Source organism: Aythya ferina, assembly GCF_964211825.1.
Source record: "Aythya ferina genome assembly, chromosome: 3".
Taxonomy (NCBI): domain Eukaryota; kingdom Metazoa; phylum Chordata; class Aves; order Anseriformes; family Anatidae; genus Aythya; species Aythya ferina.
The window spans coordinates 102376430-102392737 of NC_140298.1; the positions used below are offsets into that span (position 1 = coordinate 102376430).

Here is a 16308-nt window from a genome sequence, read left to right on the forward strand (position 1 = left end):
ACTTTCACAAGTCACTCAGGTAATGCCTTGAATAGTCACAAATTGTATTTTTGGTTCTGCAGTCAGAACTACTAAACTACTAGCCTTCCCATGGGAAGAACTTGTGGGAATGGAAATCCTAGTTTGTTGTTGTTGTTGTTGTTCCCTTTTTTTTTTTTTTTTTTCTTCAAGACTCTGTATCTAATCAATTTGGTGGAAAAATCAGACTCTTAGACTGTTGATTTAAACTGCCAGATGAAGTTTTGAATGTACAGGAAAACACATGACTATTGAAACCTGAGAGAAATATGTGTGTTTTGTATTCATTCTGTTAGTTCCATCCCATTTTCCTTTGGGAATTCTAATCTCCTTTCAGAAAAATTGATATGCAAAATTAATAAAATTATAATTAGTTACACATGCTGCACCAACTGTCTTCAGAAGGAGAAATAATCTATGAGCAATGATATCTGATGATATCTGAGGCATGAGTATCCAAAATAATTGTCCATGTTCCCAGCCCACAAGAGTCCCATCACACTAATCTGGGCACCAAGAAAAGGATTGTATGCCTTGGTGAAAGGAGAAACTGGGGCCTAAAAAAAAAAAAAAGGACAAAACTGGAAGAAACTTCTTAGCTTGTCTTTGGCTTTTTAGCTTTCAACTAAACTATTAAGCAGAGATTTAAATTTTTGGTTGAGATTTAAATATGTTTTGTGAATTTCAGAATGTTAATTACCAATTACTAATATTGATTTCCTTTAATTTTACAGATTGTTAAGGAGAAGAGATTAGAAGAAAATAGAATATTTTTGCTGACCATCTAAAATACATGACAATGCTACCTTACTCTGGTCTTGAAAAAAACTATATTTTTATTACTACACCTAGCTCTTGCTTGCTTCCACATGCTATTTTATAGAGGTATAACAGTATCTGTTGGCAATAGGCGGCCATGTATCAATAAAATAAAGATGAGAAACGGACACTGCTAGCTAGCTGCTGTAAATGTAAATTCTAAATAAAAAGAAATTCAAGTGGAAATGAAATCAAATTATGTAAATTATTAAATGACACGAATGAATCTGTTCTTCTAATTATGTTCAAGCTCACATGGATGAAAGGATAACAGCAGGGAAAATCATGAATGAAAAAAATGATTTCACACTAGACTGGGAAAATAATTCTGAGAAGGAATCATAAAGAAGGACTTAACACATCCTTATAAATGAGAAATTTCACTGAGGAGAAGTTTTACCTGCAGTACTAAAACCCAAGGTTCTTCACTGAGCAGCTCATGGGATTTTGCCATAAGTAGTTTAAACTGCTGTTGTAAATTAATGTCTCCTTTTTCACACAAGTTCTTCTCTCCCTCCACATTCTCAGCAGGTATTGTTTAATTAATTGCTGGAAAGAAATTCTTTCTCCTTCACTCACACTACACTGAGAGAACAAATTTTTATTCTTTAGTTTTCAGCATCTTAATAGAAGGCTTTTGTGCTGGACTCCACCCTTTTTCCTGCCTGTGCCCTTTGTATGTTCTGTGGAGCAGGGAGCTTCTTTATCCTCACTGCAGATGACAATACATTAGGAGCATGTGTCTGAAAATGTGTTTTTCTAGAGTCCAGAAGTGGGACCGTAGCTCAGGTAGTCAGTCTTAAAGTTACATTTCAGCAACCTGTTTCATATTTTGGTTTCATGGCACTTTTGGCAGAACACATCCAAGAGGTGCCTTAAAACTACAACTATATTGTTCTGGTATTGAAATTTATTGTTATACACTCATAGAATGCCTCAGGTTGGAAGGGATCTTAAAGATCATCTAGTTCCCCCCCACACCATAGGGAGGGATGCCACCCAGTAGACCAGGTTGCGCAGGGCCTCATCTAACCTGGTCTTGAACATTTCCAGAGATGGGGCATCCACAGCTTCTCCGGGCAACTTGTGCCAGTGCCTCACCAGCCTCAGAGTGAAGAATTTCCTCCTAACCTCTAATCTACATATCCTCTCTCTTATTTTAAAACCATTCCCCTTGTCTTGTCATATTCTGACTGAGCAGAGTTGATCTCCATCATTTTTATAAGCTCCCTTTAAGTATTGAAAACCTGTAATAAATTCACCCTAGGACCTTCTTTTCTCCAGGCTGACCAGCCCCAACGCTTTCAGCCTTTCTTCACAGGAGAGGTGCTCCACCCCTCTAATCATCTTTGTGGCTCTCCTCTGGACCCATTCTAACAGCTCCAAATCCTTCTTGTGCTGGGGACTCCAGACGTGGATGCAGTACTCCAGGTAGGGCCTCACCAGGGCTGAGTAGAGGGGAACAATCACCTCCCTTGACCTGCTGGCCATGCCTTTTTTTAATGCAGCCCATAATGCAGTTGGCCTTCTGGGCTGCAAGCACACACTGCTGGCTCATGTTGAGCTTTTCATCCACCAGAATCCCCAAATCCTTCTCTGCAGGTCTGGTTTCAATGAGTTCTTCTTCCAGTCTCTACTCATGTCCACGATTTCCCTGACCCAGGTGCTATAGAAACCCTCCATTTAGACTTGTTGAACCTCATTAGGTTCATGTGAGCCCACTTCTCAAGCCTGTCCAGGTCCTTTTGGAAGGTATATCTTCCTTCTATCATATCAACTGCACCACTCAGCTTGATGTCATCTGAAAACTTGCTGAGCATGCACTCAATCCCACTGTCTATGTCATTGATGAAGATATTAAACAGTACTGGGCTGAGGACAGAACCCTGTGGTATACCATTTGTCACCAGCCTTCACTTGGACAGAGATCCATTGATCACCACTCTCTGGGTCTGACCTTCAAGCCTATTTCTTATCCACTGAATAGTCCACCAAATACACATCTCTCCAGTTTGGAGACCAGGATGTTCTGTGAGACTGTGTCAAAGGCCTTGCAGAAGTCCAGGTAGATGACATCAATCGGTCTTTCTTTGTCAACTGATGTAGTCAATCCATTGTGGAAAGCCACCAGATTGGTCAGGCACGATTTATTCTTGGTAAAGCCATGCTAGCTATCTCAGAGCACATCCTTGTCTTGAATGTGCCTCGACACTGCTTCCAGGAGGATCTTTTCCATAATCTTGCCAGGTGTAGAGGTGAGGCTCACTGGTCTGCAGTTCCCTGGTTCCTCTTTTTTACCCTTTTTGAAAAAATGGAGTGTAAGTACTCATAACCTCAGTTATGACTGTAGGCATGGTTTTGGATAACAAAGTGGACATATTAGAGACAAAATATACACCAATAACCAAATGCATCAACAGTATTTTGTTTAGTTTTGTTTTGTTTTGTTAAAAGCTTTAGAAAGCCTCACTAGCTTTTACTGATGACATTTTGTCTCAGAGTGTTCACATGGAAAAGAAGACTAAGAAAATATTTTAAAATACCAAAAAAAAAAAAAAAAAAAAAAAAAGGAACTTGAAAAAACACAAGGAAGAAATGCTTGTAGTGGTGTTCTCAGATTCCAGTGGAAACTGCCCCAAACCTCAACATTCTGCTTTATTGATTTTTATATTTCTAGTTGTTTCCTGTCTCTAAAAAGCTGTTATTATGAAAACATCTTTTATATTGCCACAATATGTTGATTTCTAAGGAGCTGGAAGCCTCTGAGCTTAAGGTTACTGACTTAAAGGCAATGACACCAGTTCATGAAATAGAGATATGAATTAGCTGCAGAAAGATATTGATGAGTGTGTATGCATACGCCTGTAGAAAACATCAAGATTGTTTTCTCAGTGCATCCTTCTTAGAGAGTATAAATCTACTTTCATTCTATAATGTACTCACTTAAGAATAGGCACACTGGTGACTTTTGTATTATCATAAGATATTCTTTGGCTATCTGGGGAGCTGGAAGTAGTGCTGAGTGAACTCTTTCAAATTCCTCAGCAGCTTACACAAGCTGTTTGCAAATGAAAACAAGTGTGCTTTCTGTATTGCAAAAAAACCTGTCATGTTGCCCTACATTCAACCTAAGTTTGGCATTTCCTGACTTTCAGAGCCAAAATCTGTTGGTGGAATTCAACTGGTTTCAGTGGAAACACGTCAGCAGAAAATATGCTCCTCAGTGTTTCACACTGCAACTTCCACCTTGTTTTAAAATCCCATGTTACAGAGACCTAAGACATTTTAAAGGAAAGAAATGGAGGAAAACACCTCAACACTCTGCATGACATGAGTTTGTGTCTTCTACCTAGAATTTGGATTCTCCAGAGATTTTAGAAGAATTTATAGAAATTTCACTGTCTTTTGTACATTGGGCCAGCTTTGTGAGATCATGACCTTAATCACCCTTTGAATTGGTTTTAATTCCCATGCTACAATATACTGTTAAAAGTCTTTATCTTTTCTTTTAATTTGTTTTATATGTATATAACATATATATATATATATTATTTTCATTTTTTTGGAGTTTACCTTTGTATGTAAATAAACTCCTAATTGAATCTGTAGGTAGTTATAAGCTTGGATAGTCAATAACACAACTCAAAAAATTCCAATTTGTGAGTACAATATATTAACCAATTCTTCTACCAGGGAGAGATCGTTTCTAAGAAATAACTGTGTATTAGGTTCATAACAAACCAGATTACAATTATATACTCAGTATTTTGTTTTTTTAACTGTATATGGTCTTTGTATATTTTTGAAAATAATCAAATGGTATATGTGCTCATAACATACAGAGTGAAAGCCTGCAAAGTATATCCAAATGTTATCTTTTCTACCTGCCTGGGTAAATCTAGAACCTTATTGAGCCTAAACACCTAAAGGGTGTTCCCTTTAGGGAAATGTTCAATATGTTACAACCTCATCTATCCTTCCCAATATGTTTAGACAGAAAAAGATGGAGACTATTTCACTGCACTCCCCTTTTCCTTCTCGTGCTCAGACTTGAGGCCTGAGAGAACCTTCTACCATAAATGTACTAACTACTAACTAATTCTGATGTATTTTTTATTTACTTTTTTTTTTTTTTTTTTTTTTTTAAATGCAATGCTTTGTGTCCGATTCTCCCATACAGTAGTGGGGTCAGGAATGAATGGTCACACATTTCAATTTCCATTATTTTTTGGAAACAATGAGGGAACAGCTTTAATATTTTTAAGAGCTTGTCTCATCATGAAGAAAAAAAAATTAATCAAAACTATGATTTTAACTTGAACCTAGTTTGAGGTGTTCTTACATCCTCTTTGTCCAAATAAATTACAAACTTTTAAAATCTAAAACCTGTTTTGAAGAAGCCCTAAAACAGTCTCTGAATTCTTACTGTTTTCTTGAGGCAACATGTTTTCTAAGCTGAAGTGTTATATTAGATCAGAAGATTTCTCCAAGCCTTTTGATTAAAATGAGATTCATCACTTAGGGCACTATAGCATATGCTGAAGTGAAGAGCAGGTAAGCTGATTGCTATAACTACACAGTCCAAAAAATAAAAGTTGGACAATTTGTTGTAATTTAGAAAAATGAATGTATAAAATTATATATTTTACTTGAAGGCGTGATTGCATGCCTCTAATCAGGATTTAAAATCTGAATGAAAAGAAATTGTACCATAATTATTTTCCCATAAAAGAACAAAGATTGCAAAAACACCTAACATCTCTGTTTGAAGATTCAGAGAAACTCAAAATTAAGAGTTATAAAGTTAGTAAAGGACAGCTACTGCTACCATTTACATTAGTTTTGTTGAAAAAAAAAAAAAAATGTTTACATTTCACTGAAAACATTTATTTGGGAAAAAAAAAAAAAAAAAAAAAAAAAAAAAAAAAAAAGCTAAATGCTTCCAGATGTAAATATTTTGGGTCCAATTTGCCTCCATATCTCTCTGGATTTCAGTGAAGTTTCACCGTAGATTAACATTGTCCTTATTCTTTCAGTTTCTACACACATTCATTTATCTGCCTGAATTTCAAGCTTTTATATTATTTTATTTTATTTTATTTTATTTTATTTATTTATTTATTTTACCGCTCTTAAGAACTTTTAGTCTGAGCTTAATGGGCCTCTGGACTTCTCAAACAAGAAAGATATAATGCTGAATAGTGCACGTCATCTGGCTCAAGGCTGAGGTCAACCAGCTTTATCTATCTTTTCCTGTGCAGTCTTCCTTCAAGCTACCATATTAACTTCACAAATCAATGAGAGATGAGCTTTTGCAAACCAATTACAGAACACCTATGTGGCTTAAGAAAGAATATACAGAAAAAGAGAGAAATGTGTAGTACATGGAACTTTCTGTTTAATCTTCCCAGGAATCTGACAATGCTCTAAATTTATTTGCAGACAAGGGAAAGAGATTTTTAATTCTAGCTCCAACTAGCATCATGATTTTAGGCAAGTCACTTCTCTATTTTCTTTTTCCTTCTGACATTTTTTTGACTTTCCCTATTTGTTTAGGCCATCATTGCCTTTTTTATTTTCCAACCACATGCAAACTGCAATGAACCAGTGGAAGGCCAAAAGCACTTCCAAAAGTTACCGTCAGAGACAAAGGCCAGCAACAACTCCTTCAGACAAGGGAGAACTTCAAGCAGTCCTCAAGCATTTTATACACTGAATTAGCCTGCAGCACATTGAGGCCTGAGCCCAGCTGAGATTCTGACAGCTGTTCCAGTAAAAATACAATCTTAAATATCAAATAACATACAATAGTAATAATTATGAAAAAGCTTATTTTTCAGAGGTTGCCAAGGACATCTCTCTTTCTTTTTCCTACCTAGTGACAAACAATTGAGTACAGGGAAGTGCCCACTGATGCTCCTGTTTGTGTTCAGAGCAGTCCTTGGTAGAAATTATTTGTGGAAATCCTTTTTTCCCTTAGTCCTTTTATTAGAATCAGTGCTCTCAACAGCATTTCTCCCTGATGTCAGGCTTCTAAAGGAGTCCTAGAGAAAATATAATAGACCTGAATGGTCTTTGTGATTTTTTTTTTTTTTTTTGACTGAGATTTATAATTGTATAAGTCAATTCCCTCCTACATATACACAGTGAGGTCACATCACCCAGTTCATACTTGGCTTATGCATAGTCTCTTCCATCAGTTACCTTCTCCCTTAGGAAACTGAATTACAAGGTCTTGATTGTCCCTGATAGAGTTGTTTTTATTAGGAATAAGTGTTTGCACTAATTTACCTTGCAGAGATGTCTAACTATTCAATAAGCTCATTACTGCTTCTCTTTAAAAAGTAGAATGCCAGCTCCAGTGAAAGAGCAGCCATCTATGAGAGGGACACTCTATAAACCTCTCCCCCTACACTCCTCTTTAGCATCCTTAAAGAGCTGGACAGAATGAACTCCCCCAGAAAACCTGATCCTGGGAAACATGAAACATATAGATAATCCTTAAAAGTAAACCTGTTGACTTATATCATCTACCTTCAGACAGGATCCACTGAGGCAAAATTCTCCCTATTCAAAATACTTTGGAGACAGTGTGTACCTTTCTATGTGCATGGGGAGATCAATGAGGAATTTAATACTTGTATTGACTCTCTGTGTTTTTTTCTGTTCAAGGGAGAAAATGTATATGTCTTGCAGCCCAGACACAGAGAATGATGATTTATCTCTTTCTATAAGAAAACAGAAAGAGAACTTGGAAAGTTAGTTGTGAGAGGAAACATTACTTTCTGACCACTTTCACAAAGTAAGTCCTATTTAATCATCCTACAGACATGAGAGAGGGAAAAATGTCTTTAAGGTTATTGTGACATTTTCCATATTGCTTTATAAATAGATGGTGGCACTGGTTCAAAAACAGTATCTCTGACTTTAAGCAATTCAGTTCTGACTGACTTCGTCAACCACTGAGATGCTTAAGCTCAAGAAGTTCTAAAAGCTTTGAAGAAAGGACATTATCATTAGAGAGAAAACAACTTACAAAAAAAATGCATGGAGAAAATGGGGAGAGAAAAAGATTTAAAGAAAATAAATGCATTATTTCTTCGTAGTTCTCAGTGCCTTCTGAGACTTACTTATTTTTAACAGGAGATAACAATGTTTATACGGATGTTTTTGACACACACATCCTTTTCCTATAAGTTATTCTGTGATGAACTGCAGACTTACAGAGCCTTCATACTTTTCTGTAAGATATTAACTTTCAGAAATATGTGGATGAATTTACAGGAAGAGGAAATAATCAAGAAATGTACATCTTCGGTGACATCCATATTGTTGTCTGTGGTATGGCAGCAGTTCAGGGACATGGACTCAAGTTAGATACCAGTTTGAAAGTCTAAGTTCCTGCATTGGTGCAGTGTCTGCTGTGCTGAGCTCTGGAGCCACCTGTCCACCAATCACATATGAAGGCTGACCCAGTACTCATGTTGTGTTGTGCCCCCAACTTTAGAAAATTTCCTTCTTAGTGACATAGTGAATAATGTATAAGAAGGACAGCAAAAAAAGAAAACAGAGCTAGATTTCCTTTTCATTGCCTGGTACAAAGCCCTCCAAAGGTTTCAGCCGGAAATTGAATTATTTTTATTATTATTATTATTATTATTAAAGATTAGATGAAGTAAGTCAACCAGATTTTACATCACCTATCTTCAACTCTCACTAGAAGATGAAACAATGCAGTAGGGGTACAATATGACAGAACAGATCCCATAGCAATAAAATAAATATCTAGGACAATTCTTAATTGGCTTTAGTAATTTATGGCATAGGCAATGGGCAGAACACAGACAGCAACATGAGAATTAGAGAGATTTGTGTCTTTGCCTGGCAATTTCTACCCTTCAGCAACAAGTAGATTCGAGTGAGAATCATAGTCATTAAATTTAAAAAAAAAATCTAACTCTTGGAATTTACAAGTTGAACCAAAAGATAATGTGTTAACAACTGTTTTCAGCCTTTTATGTTGTTAGTGACATGTATTTTGAGAATTAAAGACTGAAAAAAAAAATAATAATATAAGTTCTTCAGTCTTTTTCCATTGAGAATTTAAATTTCAAAATTTTAATGTATAATAAACTTACACTGACAATGAACAGCTTATTTAGAATGTGACACTAAGTGAATACCAAAACCATATCACTTCCTAAAGAAGGAAACTAGAGCAAATTCTAAGTACTGAAATAGCAAAAAGTGTTGAGTGATGTATGGGACCTGATCCGTCCTCCTCCCAAGCAAATAGGCACAAGGGGCCCAAAGCATGAATATTAACCAGCAGCAAGAGAAATTTAACATCTCCAGCCTGCAAAGCACCCAGTGCCAAAAGAATCATGGGAGAACTAAAGAAAGAGACAAAACCAAAACAGATCAGAAATTGAGAGTGCATACTGCTCTGTCTTCTCCACTCCCAGCTCCATAGTTGTCACAATGCAGGTTATTGAACTGTCAAATATCACTTCAGCCCTAACTATTTATGTGCTAAAGTTGGTCATAGAGTTTTCTTTATTCAAAATAAACAGTTTTCTGAACTAATAAGCCTAAAAAGCCACAGAATTTCCTTTTTAGAAGATGCCACACTTTAGAGTTCCCAGTTAAACTTTTTTTTTTTTTTGTAAAACTAACTGAAAAGCCGATCTATTTCTACATGTAGCTGTATCAATCCATAATCTCCATTTCCTTGGCTACACTGTTTTGATTGTATTGTAATACTGGAGGGCCGTTACATGTTTGCCTTTTTGCTCACTCTTCAATAAATTGTCATATATTACAAAAATGATTGCACCAATCCATATGATGAGAGCTTAGAAACAAGAGGTGGATTGTTACCCAGAGACCTGTACAGGATGTTACCTCCAGTCTAAGGAGCCACTTAAGCAACATAGACTTTTAACTCAGGCATAGAATACCTGACAGCAAAGCTGAAACCATAAAGGAGAACCATATGAAAAGGACTGTTTATAAGAATTATTATTATTTATAATAATAATAATAATAATAATAATAATAATAATAATAATAATAATAATAATAATATAATATATATATAATATAATTATATATAGGAATTGTTATTATTAAATATAGGATTTATTTATGAATGTTTGGAGAATATGGGATGGAGACTGAGTCTAAGCATGATGAGGATAAATATTTTGGAATCACAGAAAAGTCACCTAAGACTTTTTTGTAGAAATCGTAGAAATTCTGGCAAAAAAAAATGTAGAAGGGTTGCTCAGGGAACTAGTCAGGCTGCTCAGGGGTTGCTCAGGGAGCTGCTCAGGCTGCTCAGGGAACTAGTCAGTAAGGTCCCCTGGGAAACTGCTCTTGAAGGCCTCGATGTCCACCAGTGCTGGTCACTCTTTAAGCGATGCCTCCTAGAAGCACAAGATAAGGCAATTCCAAAATATCGCAAGTCAGGCAGGCGGGGCAGGAGGCCGGCGTGGCTGACCAGGAATGTTCTAATGGAGATTAGGCGGAAACAGAGAGTGTTTCGCTACTGGAAGGAGGGCCAGGCGTCATGGAAAGAATACAGGGATGCTGTTCGTGTTTGTAGGGAGAAAGTTCGAGTGGCCAAAGCACAGCTAGAGTTGAAGCTGGCTGTGTCTGTGAGAGAAAATAAAAAGGGTTTTTTTAGATATGTAAATGGAAAAAGGAGAGCTAAAGAATACATAGGGCCGCTCCTTGATAGGGAAGGTCTCCTCACAGACGATGACGTAGGCAAAGCAGAGACGCTTAACGCCTTCTTTGCCTCTGTCTTCAATGCCGATGATGGGCTTCGGGACCCAGGGTGCCCTGAGCTGGAGGACCGGGATGGTGGGGATGACAAACTCCCAACTGACCCTGAACGTGTGCGGGATTTGCTACTCCACCTGGATCCCTACAAGTCCATGGGTCCGGATGGGATTCATCCCCAGGTGCTGAAAGAGCTGGCGGATGTCATCGCGGAACCTCTATCAATTATTTTTCAACGATCCTGGGAATTTGGAGAGGTCCCGGTAGACTGGAAGCTGGCAAATGTTGTGCCAATTTTCAAGAAGGGTCAGAAAGAAGACCCTAGCAATTACAGGCCTGTCAGTCTCACGTCAGTGCCTGGTAAAATCATGGAGAAGTTGGTTCTCGGACTTATTGAGGCGCACCTGGGGGACAAAGCAGTCATTGGTCCCAGCCAGCATGGGTTTGTGAAGGGTAGGTCCTGCCTAACTAACCTGATTTCCTTTTATGATAAGATCACCCGTATGGTGGACCAAGGGAAACCAGCTGATGTGATTTTTTTGGACTTCAGCAAGGCTTTTGACACGGTTTCCCATAGGATCCTACTGGACAAAATGTCCACCATACAGCTAAATAAAAACATCATACGATGGGTGAGCAATTGGCTAACGGGCAGGGCCCAAAGGGTTATGGTAAATGGAGCTGCGTCAGGCTGGCGGGCGGTCACCAGTGGGGTCCCTCAAGGCTCCATTTTAGGGCCGGTACTTTTCAATATTTTTATAAATGATCTGGATGTAGGAATAGAGGGTATTTTGAGCAAGTTTGCTGATGACACCAAACTTGGAGGAGTTGTGGACTCAAATGAGGGCGTAAAGGCCTTGCAGAGGGATCTGGACAGGTTGGAGAGCTGGGCGATCACCAACCGCATGAAGTTCAATAAGAGCAAGTGCCGGGTCCTGCACCTGGGACGGGGAAACCCTGGCTGCACTGTCGTGGTTTAACCCGACCGGCAGCTAAACACCACGCAGCCGTTCGCTCACCCTCCCCCCTCCCTCTCTGGGACGGGGGAGAGAAATGGAAAGTGAAGCCCGTGAGTTGAGATAAAGACAGTTTAATAAGACAGGAAAAAAAAATAACAAAATAATAATAACAATAATAATAATGATGATACAATGGTGATAATACGAAAGTAATAATAGTATGTACAAACAAGTGATGCACAATGCAATTGCTCACCACCCGCTGACCGATGCCCAGCCTAACCCCGAGCAGTCCGGCCCCCTCCCCCCGGCTAGCCACCCCTATATATTGTTTAGCATGACGTCAGATGGTATGGAATACCCCTTTGGCTAGTTTGGGTCACCTGTCCTGGGTCTGTCCCCTCCCAGCTCTTACTGCACCCCCCAGCCTGCCCGTTGGCAGGACAGAGCAAAGGCTGAGATGTCCTTGGCTTAGTATAAGCACTGCTCTGCAACAATTAAAGCATCGGGGTGTTATCAGCACTCTTCTCATTCTAAGCCAAAACACAGCATTCCACCAGCTACTAGGAAGAAAATTAATTCTGTGCTAACTGAAACCAGGACATCTATCCACCCCTTATTCCATACCATTTATGTCATGCTCAGGTTACACTCTTTTCCATACATTCTAATTAGTCACCTATAGTAATCATGGTAGTGATAACATACAGTATAATATACTATTTAACATGGTGCAATTCAGTTCATGGGCTATTCTCACCCAGTATTAAATCTCCTTGAGGTACACACCGGACCTCTCCGTTCTTTTGCATCACCCACCAAGTATATCCAGGTCCCTGAGCGAAAACAATTCCACGAATAGGTTTGCCTTTTCCTGAGGCAGGAGTAGCCCAGACTGTTTTACCCAGCATATTTTTTACATGCACTACAGGAACTTTATCCCCATCTACAGTACGTAACAGGTTTGATTGGGCAGGTCCAGCTCGGTTGGTAGATCCCCTAGTATTGACTAACCAGGTGGCCTTTGCCAAATGCGTATCCCAGTTTTTGAACGTCCCAGCGCCCATTGCTTTCAAGGTAGTCTTTAACAGGCCATTGTATCGTTCAACTTTCCCGGAGGCTGGTGCATGATAGGGGATGTGATACACCCATTCAATACCATGTTCTTTGGCCCAAGTGTCTATAAGGTTGTTTCGGAAGTGAGTCCCATTGTCTGATTCTATTCTTTCTGGGGTGCCATGTCGCCATAGGACTTGCTTTTCAAGGCCCAGGATGGTGTTCCGGGCGGTAGCATGAGGCACAGGATATGTTTCCAGCCATCCGGTGGTTGCTTCCACCATTGTAAGTACGTGGCGCTTGCCATTGCGAGTTTGAGGGAGTGTGATGTAATCAATCTGCCAGGCCTCTCCATATTTATATTTCAGCCATCGTCCTCCATACCAAAGAGGCTTTGACCGTTTGGCTTGCTTGATTGCAGCACATGTTTCACAGTCATGAATAACCTGTGCTATAGCGTCCATGGTCAAGTCCACCCCTCGATCACGAGCCCATCTGTATGTTGCATCTCTACCTTGATGGCCTGAGGTGTCATGGGCCCATCGGGCTATAAATAATTCACCTTTATGCTGCCAATCCAGGTCCACCTGAGCTACTTCAATCTTAGCAGCCTGATCCACCTGCTGGTTGTTTTGATGTTCTTCAGTAGCCCGATTCTTGGGCACATGAGCATCTACGTGGCGTACTTTCACAGCCAGGTTCTCTACCCGAGCAGCAATATCTTGCCACAATGCAGCAGCCCAGATAGGTTTGCCCCTACGCTGCCAGTTGTTTTGCTTCCATTGCTGTAACCATCCCCACAGGGCATTTGCTACCATCCATGAATCGGTGTAGAGATAGAGAACTGGCCATTTTTCTCGTTCAGCAATGTCTAAAGCCAGCTGAATGGCTTTCACTTCTGCAAACTGACTCGATTCACCTTCTCCCTCAGCAGCTTCTGCAACTCGTCGCGTAGGACTCCATACAGCAGCCTTCCATCTCCGATGCTTCCCCACAATACGACAGGACCCATCAGTGAACAGGGCATATTTCTTTTCATTCTCTGGCAACTGGTTGTACAGTGGGGCTTCTTCAGCACGACCCACCTCCTCCTCTGATGATATCCCAAAGTATTTGCCTTCTGGCCAGTCCATGATCACTTCCAATATTCCTGGGCGACTGGGGTTTCCTATTCGAGCCCGCTGAGTAATCAGTGCAACCCACTTGCTCCATGTAGCATCAGTTGCATGATGCGTAGAGGGGACCCTTCCCTTGAACATCCAGCCTAGTACCGGTAATCGGGGTGCTAGGAGGAGCTGCGCTTCAGTACCGACCACCTCCGAAGCAGATCGAACTCCTTCATATGCTGCCAATATCTCCTTTTCAGTTGGAGTATAGCGGGCCTCAGATCCTCTGTATCCCCGACTCCAAAACCCCAGAGGCCGACCTCGAGTTTCCCCAGGTTCTTTCTGCCAGAGGCTCCAGGTGGGGCCGTTCTCCCCGGCTGCAGTGTAGAGCACATTCTTTACATCTGGTCCTGTTCGAACTGGCCCAAGGGCTACTGCATGGACTATTTCCTGCTTGATTTGTTCAAAGGCTTGTCGTTGTTCAGGGCCCCATTCAAACTCATTCTTCTTACGAGTTACTTGGTAGAGTGGGTTTACAATCAGACTGTAATTTGGGATGTGCATTCTCCAAAACCCCACAACACCTAGGAAAGTCTGTGTTTCTTTTTTGTTAGTTGGTGGAGACATAGCTGTTATTTTGTTGATCACATCCATTGGGATTTGACGACGTCCATCTTGCCATTTTATTCCTAAAAACTGGATCTCCCGTGCAGGTCCTTTGACTTTATTTTGTTTTATGGCAAAACCGGCTTTCAGAAGGATTTGGACTATTTTCTTCCCTTTCTCGAAAACTTCCTCTGCTGTGTCACCCCACACAATAATGTCATCGATGTACTGCAGGTGTTCAGGAGCTTCCCCCTGCTCTAGTGCAGACTGGATCAGCCCATGGCAAATGGTAGGGCTGTGTTTCCACCCCTGGGGCAGCCTATTCCAAGTATATTGGACTCCCCTCCAAGTGAAGGCAAATTGTGGCCTGCACTCTGCTGCTAGAGGGATGGAGAAAAATGCATTAGCGATATCAATTGTGGCGTACCACTTGGCTGCCTTCGATTCAAGTTCATACTGAAGTTCCAGCATGTCCGGCACTGCAGCACTCAGTGGTGGCGTGACTTCGTTCAGGCCGCGATAGTCCACTGTTAGTCTCCACTCGCCATTAGACTTTCGCACTGGCCATATGGGACTATTGAAAGGTGAATGAGTCTTGCTGATCACTCCTTGGCTCTCCAATTGACGAATTAGCTTATGGATGGGAATCAGGGAGTCTCGGTTGGTGCGATATTGCCGCCGGTGCACAGTTGTGGTAGCAATTGGCACTTGCTGTTCTTCGACCCTCAGCAACCCCACAACAGAGGGGTCCTCTGAGAGACCAGGCAAGGTAGATAATTGTTTAATGCCCTCTGTCTCTAAGGCAGCAATACCAAAAGCCCACCGGAACCCTTTTGGGTCCTTGCAGTATCCTCTTCTAAGATAGTCTATGCCAAGGATACATGGAGCATCCGGACCAGTCACAATGCGGTGCTTTTCCCACTCATTCCCAGTCAGACTCACTTCAGCCTCCAATACAGTCAACTGCTGAGATCCCCCTGTCACTCCACAAATATAGATGGGCTCTGGTCCTTTATAGCTCGATGGCATTATAGTACATTGTGCACCGGTGTCTACTAAAGCCTTATACTTCTGTGCGCGTGATGTGCCAGGCCATCGAATCCACACAGTCCAATAAACTCGATTGTCCCTTTCCTCCCCCTGGCTGGAGGCAGGGCCCCCCTAATCCTGGTCAGAATCTTCCTCGTTTCTGTGTTTGAAGGACTGTCTGCTGGAAGTTGGAGCAGCAAACTTTTCGGAGAATCCCTTTTTCCTGATTGTTTTCTTTTGCAACTCACGTACCCGTGCCTCTAGGGTCGCGGTAGATTTTCCATCCCACTTTCTCATGTCCTCTCCATGGTCTCGTAAGTAAAACCACAGGGTGGCACGGGGTGAGTACCCACCATATCGTCTTCCTTGTGTGGGTGAACGCCTACCCCTGACAGCTGAGACACTGCTTTGTACAGGTGCGAAGGAGAATAATCTCTCTTCAAGTTGGTGCACCTTTTCAGAAAGTTTCTCCCAAGTGTTCTCCTTTGGTCGGTGGGCACTGGTTGGTTCAGGTGGGGAGGACAATAGATTCTCTTCAAGTTGGTGAACCTTTTCAGAAAGTTTCTCCACAGCTGAGACGCAGGCCTGTAAGGAAGAGGAGAGACTTTCTTCGTACTGCCGGAGTTGTTTAGCCGCTTCACCCACTGTGGGTTCCTCATCCTCTTTCCAGGCCATTATTGCCAATGAGCTGGCATATGATGATGGTGCACTCCGTACAAACTTCCGCCACATGGGTCGTGTACACTTGACTTCATCTGGATCTGTGGATGTTTGTTTGACGTCTGGATCCTCATAAATCACTTCCCGTACGGCTAATTCCCTCAGGTACTGGATTCCCTTCTCCATAGTGGTCCACTTGCCTGGTAGACATAAAATATCTTCCTTGAAGGGATACCTTTCCCTCACAGCTGAGAGGAGACGCCTCCAGA

General features: G+C 40.9%; 1 protein-coding gene across 12 annotated transcripts in view; it reads right to left on the reverse strand.

Annotated features, from left to right (window-relative positions):
* The window catches only part of LOC311434913 (uncharacterized protein), a gene marked incomplete at its 5' end in the record, with an annotated part of 781460 nt that extends 766081 nt beyond the window's left edge, over nt 1–15379 (reverse strand). For 7 of the 12 annotated variants that reach the window (XM_084515426.1, XM_084515424.1, XM_084515421.1 and 4 more), the window contains one exon: nt 11839–15379. In XM_084515426.1, the coding sequence (XP_084371552.1) occupies nt 12326–15379 (3054 nt within the window). In that variant the 3' untranslated portion in view covers nt 11839–12325. Of the gene's footprint in view, nt 1–11808 lie in introns of all 12 variants that reach the window. The other 5 variants (XM_084515422.1, XM_084515419.1, XM_084515427.1 and 2 more) reach the window with 2 other exon arrangements.
* Nucleotides 15380–16308: the final 929 nt, after the last annotated feature.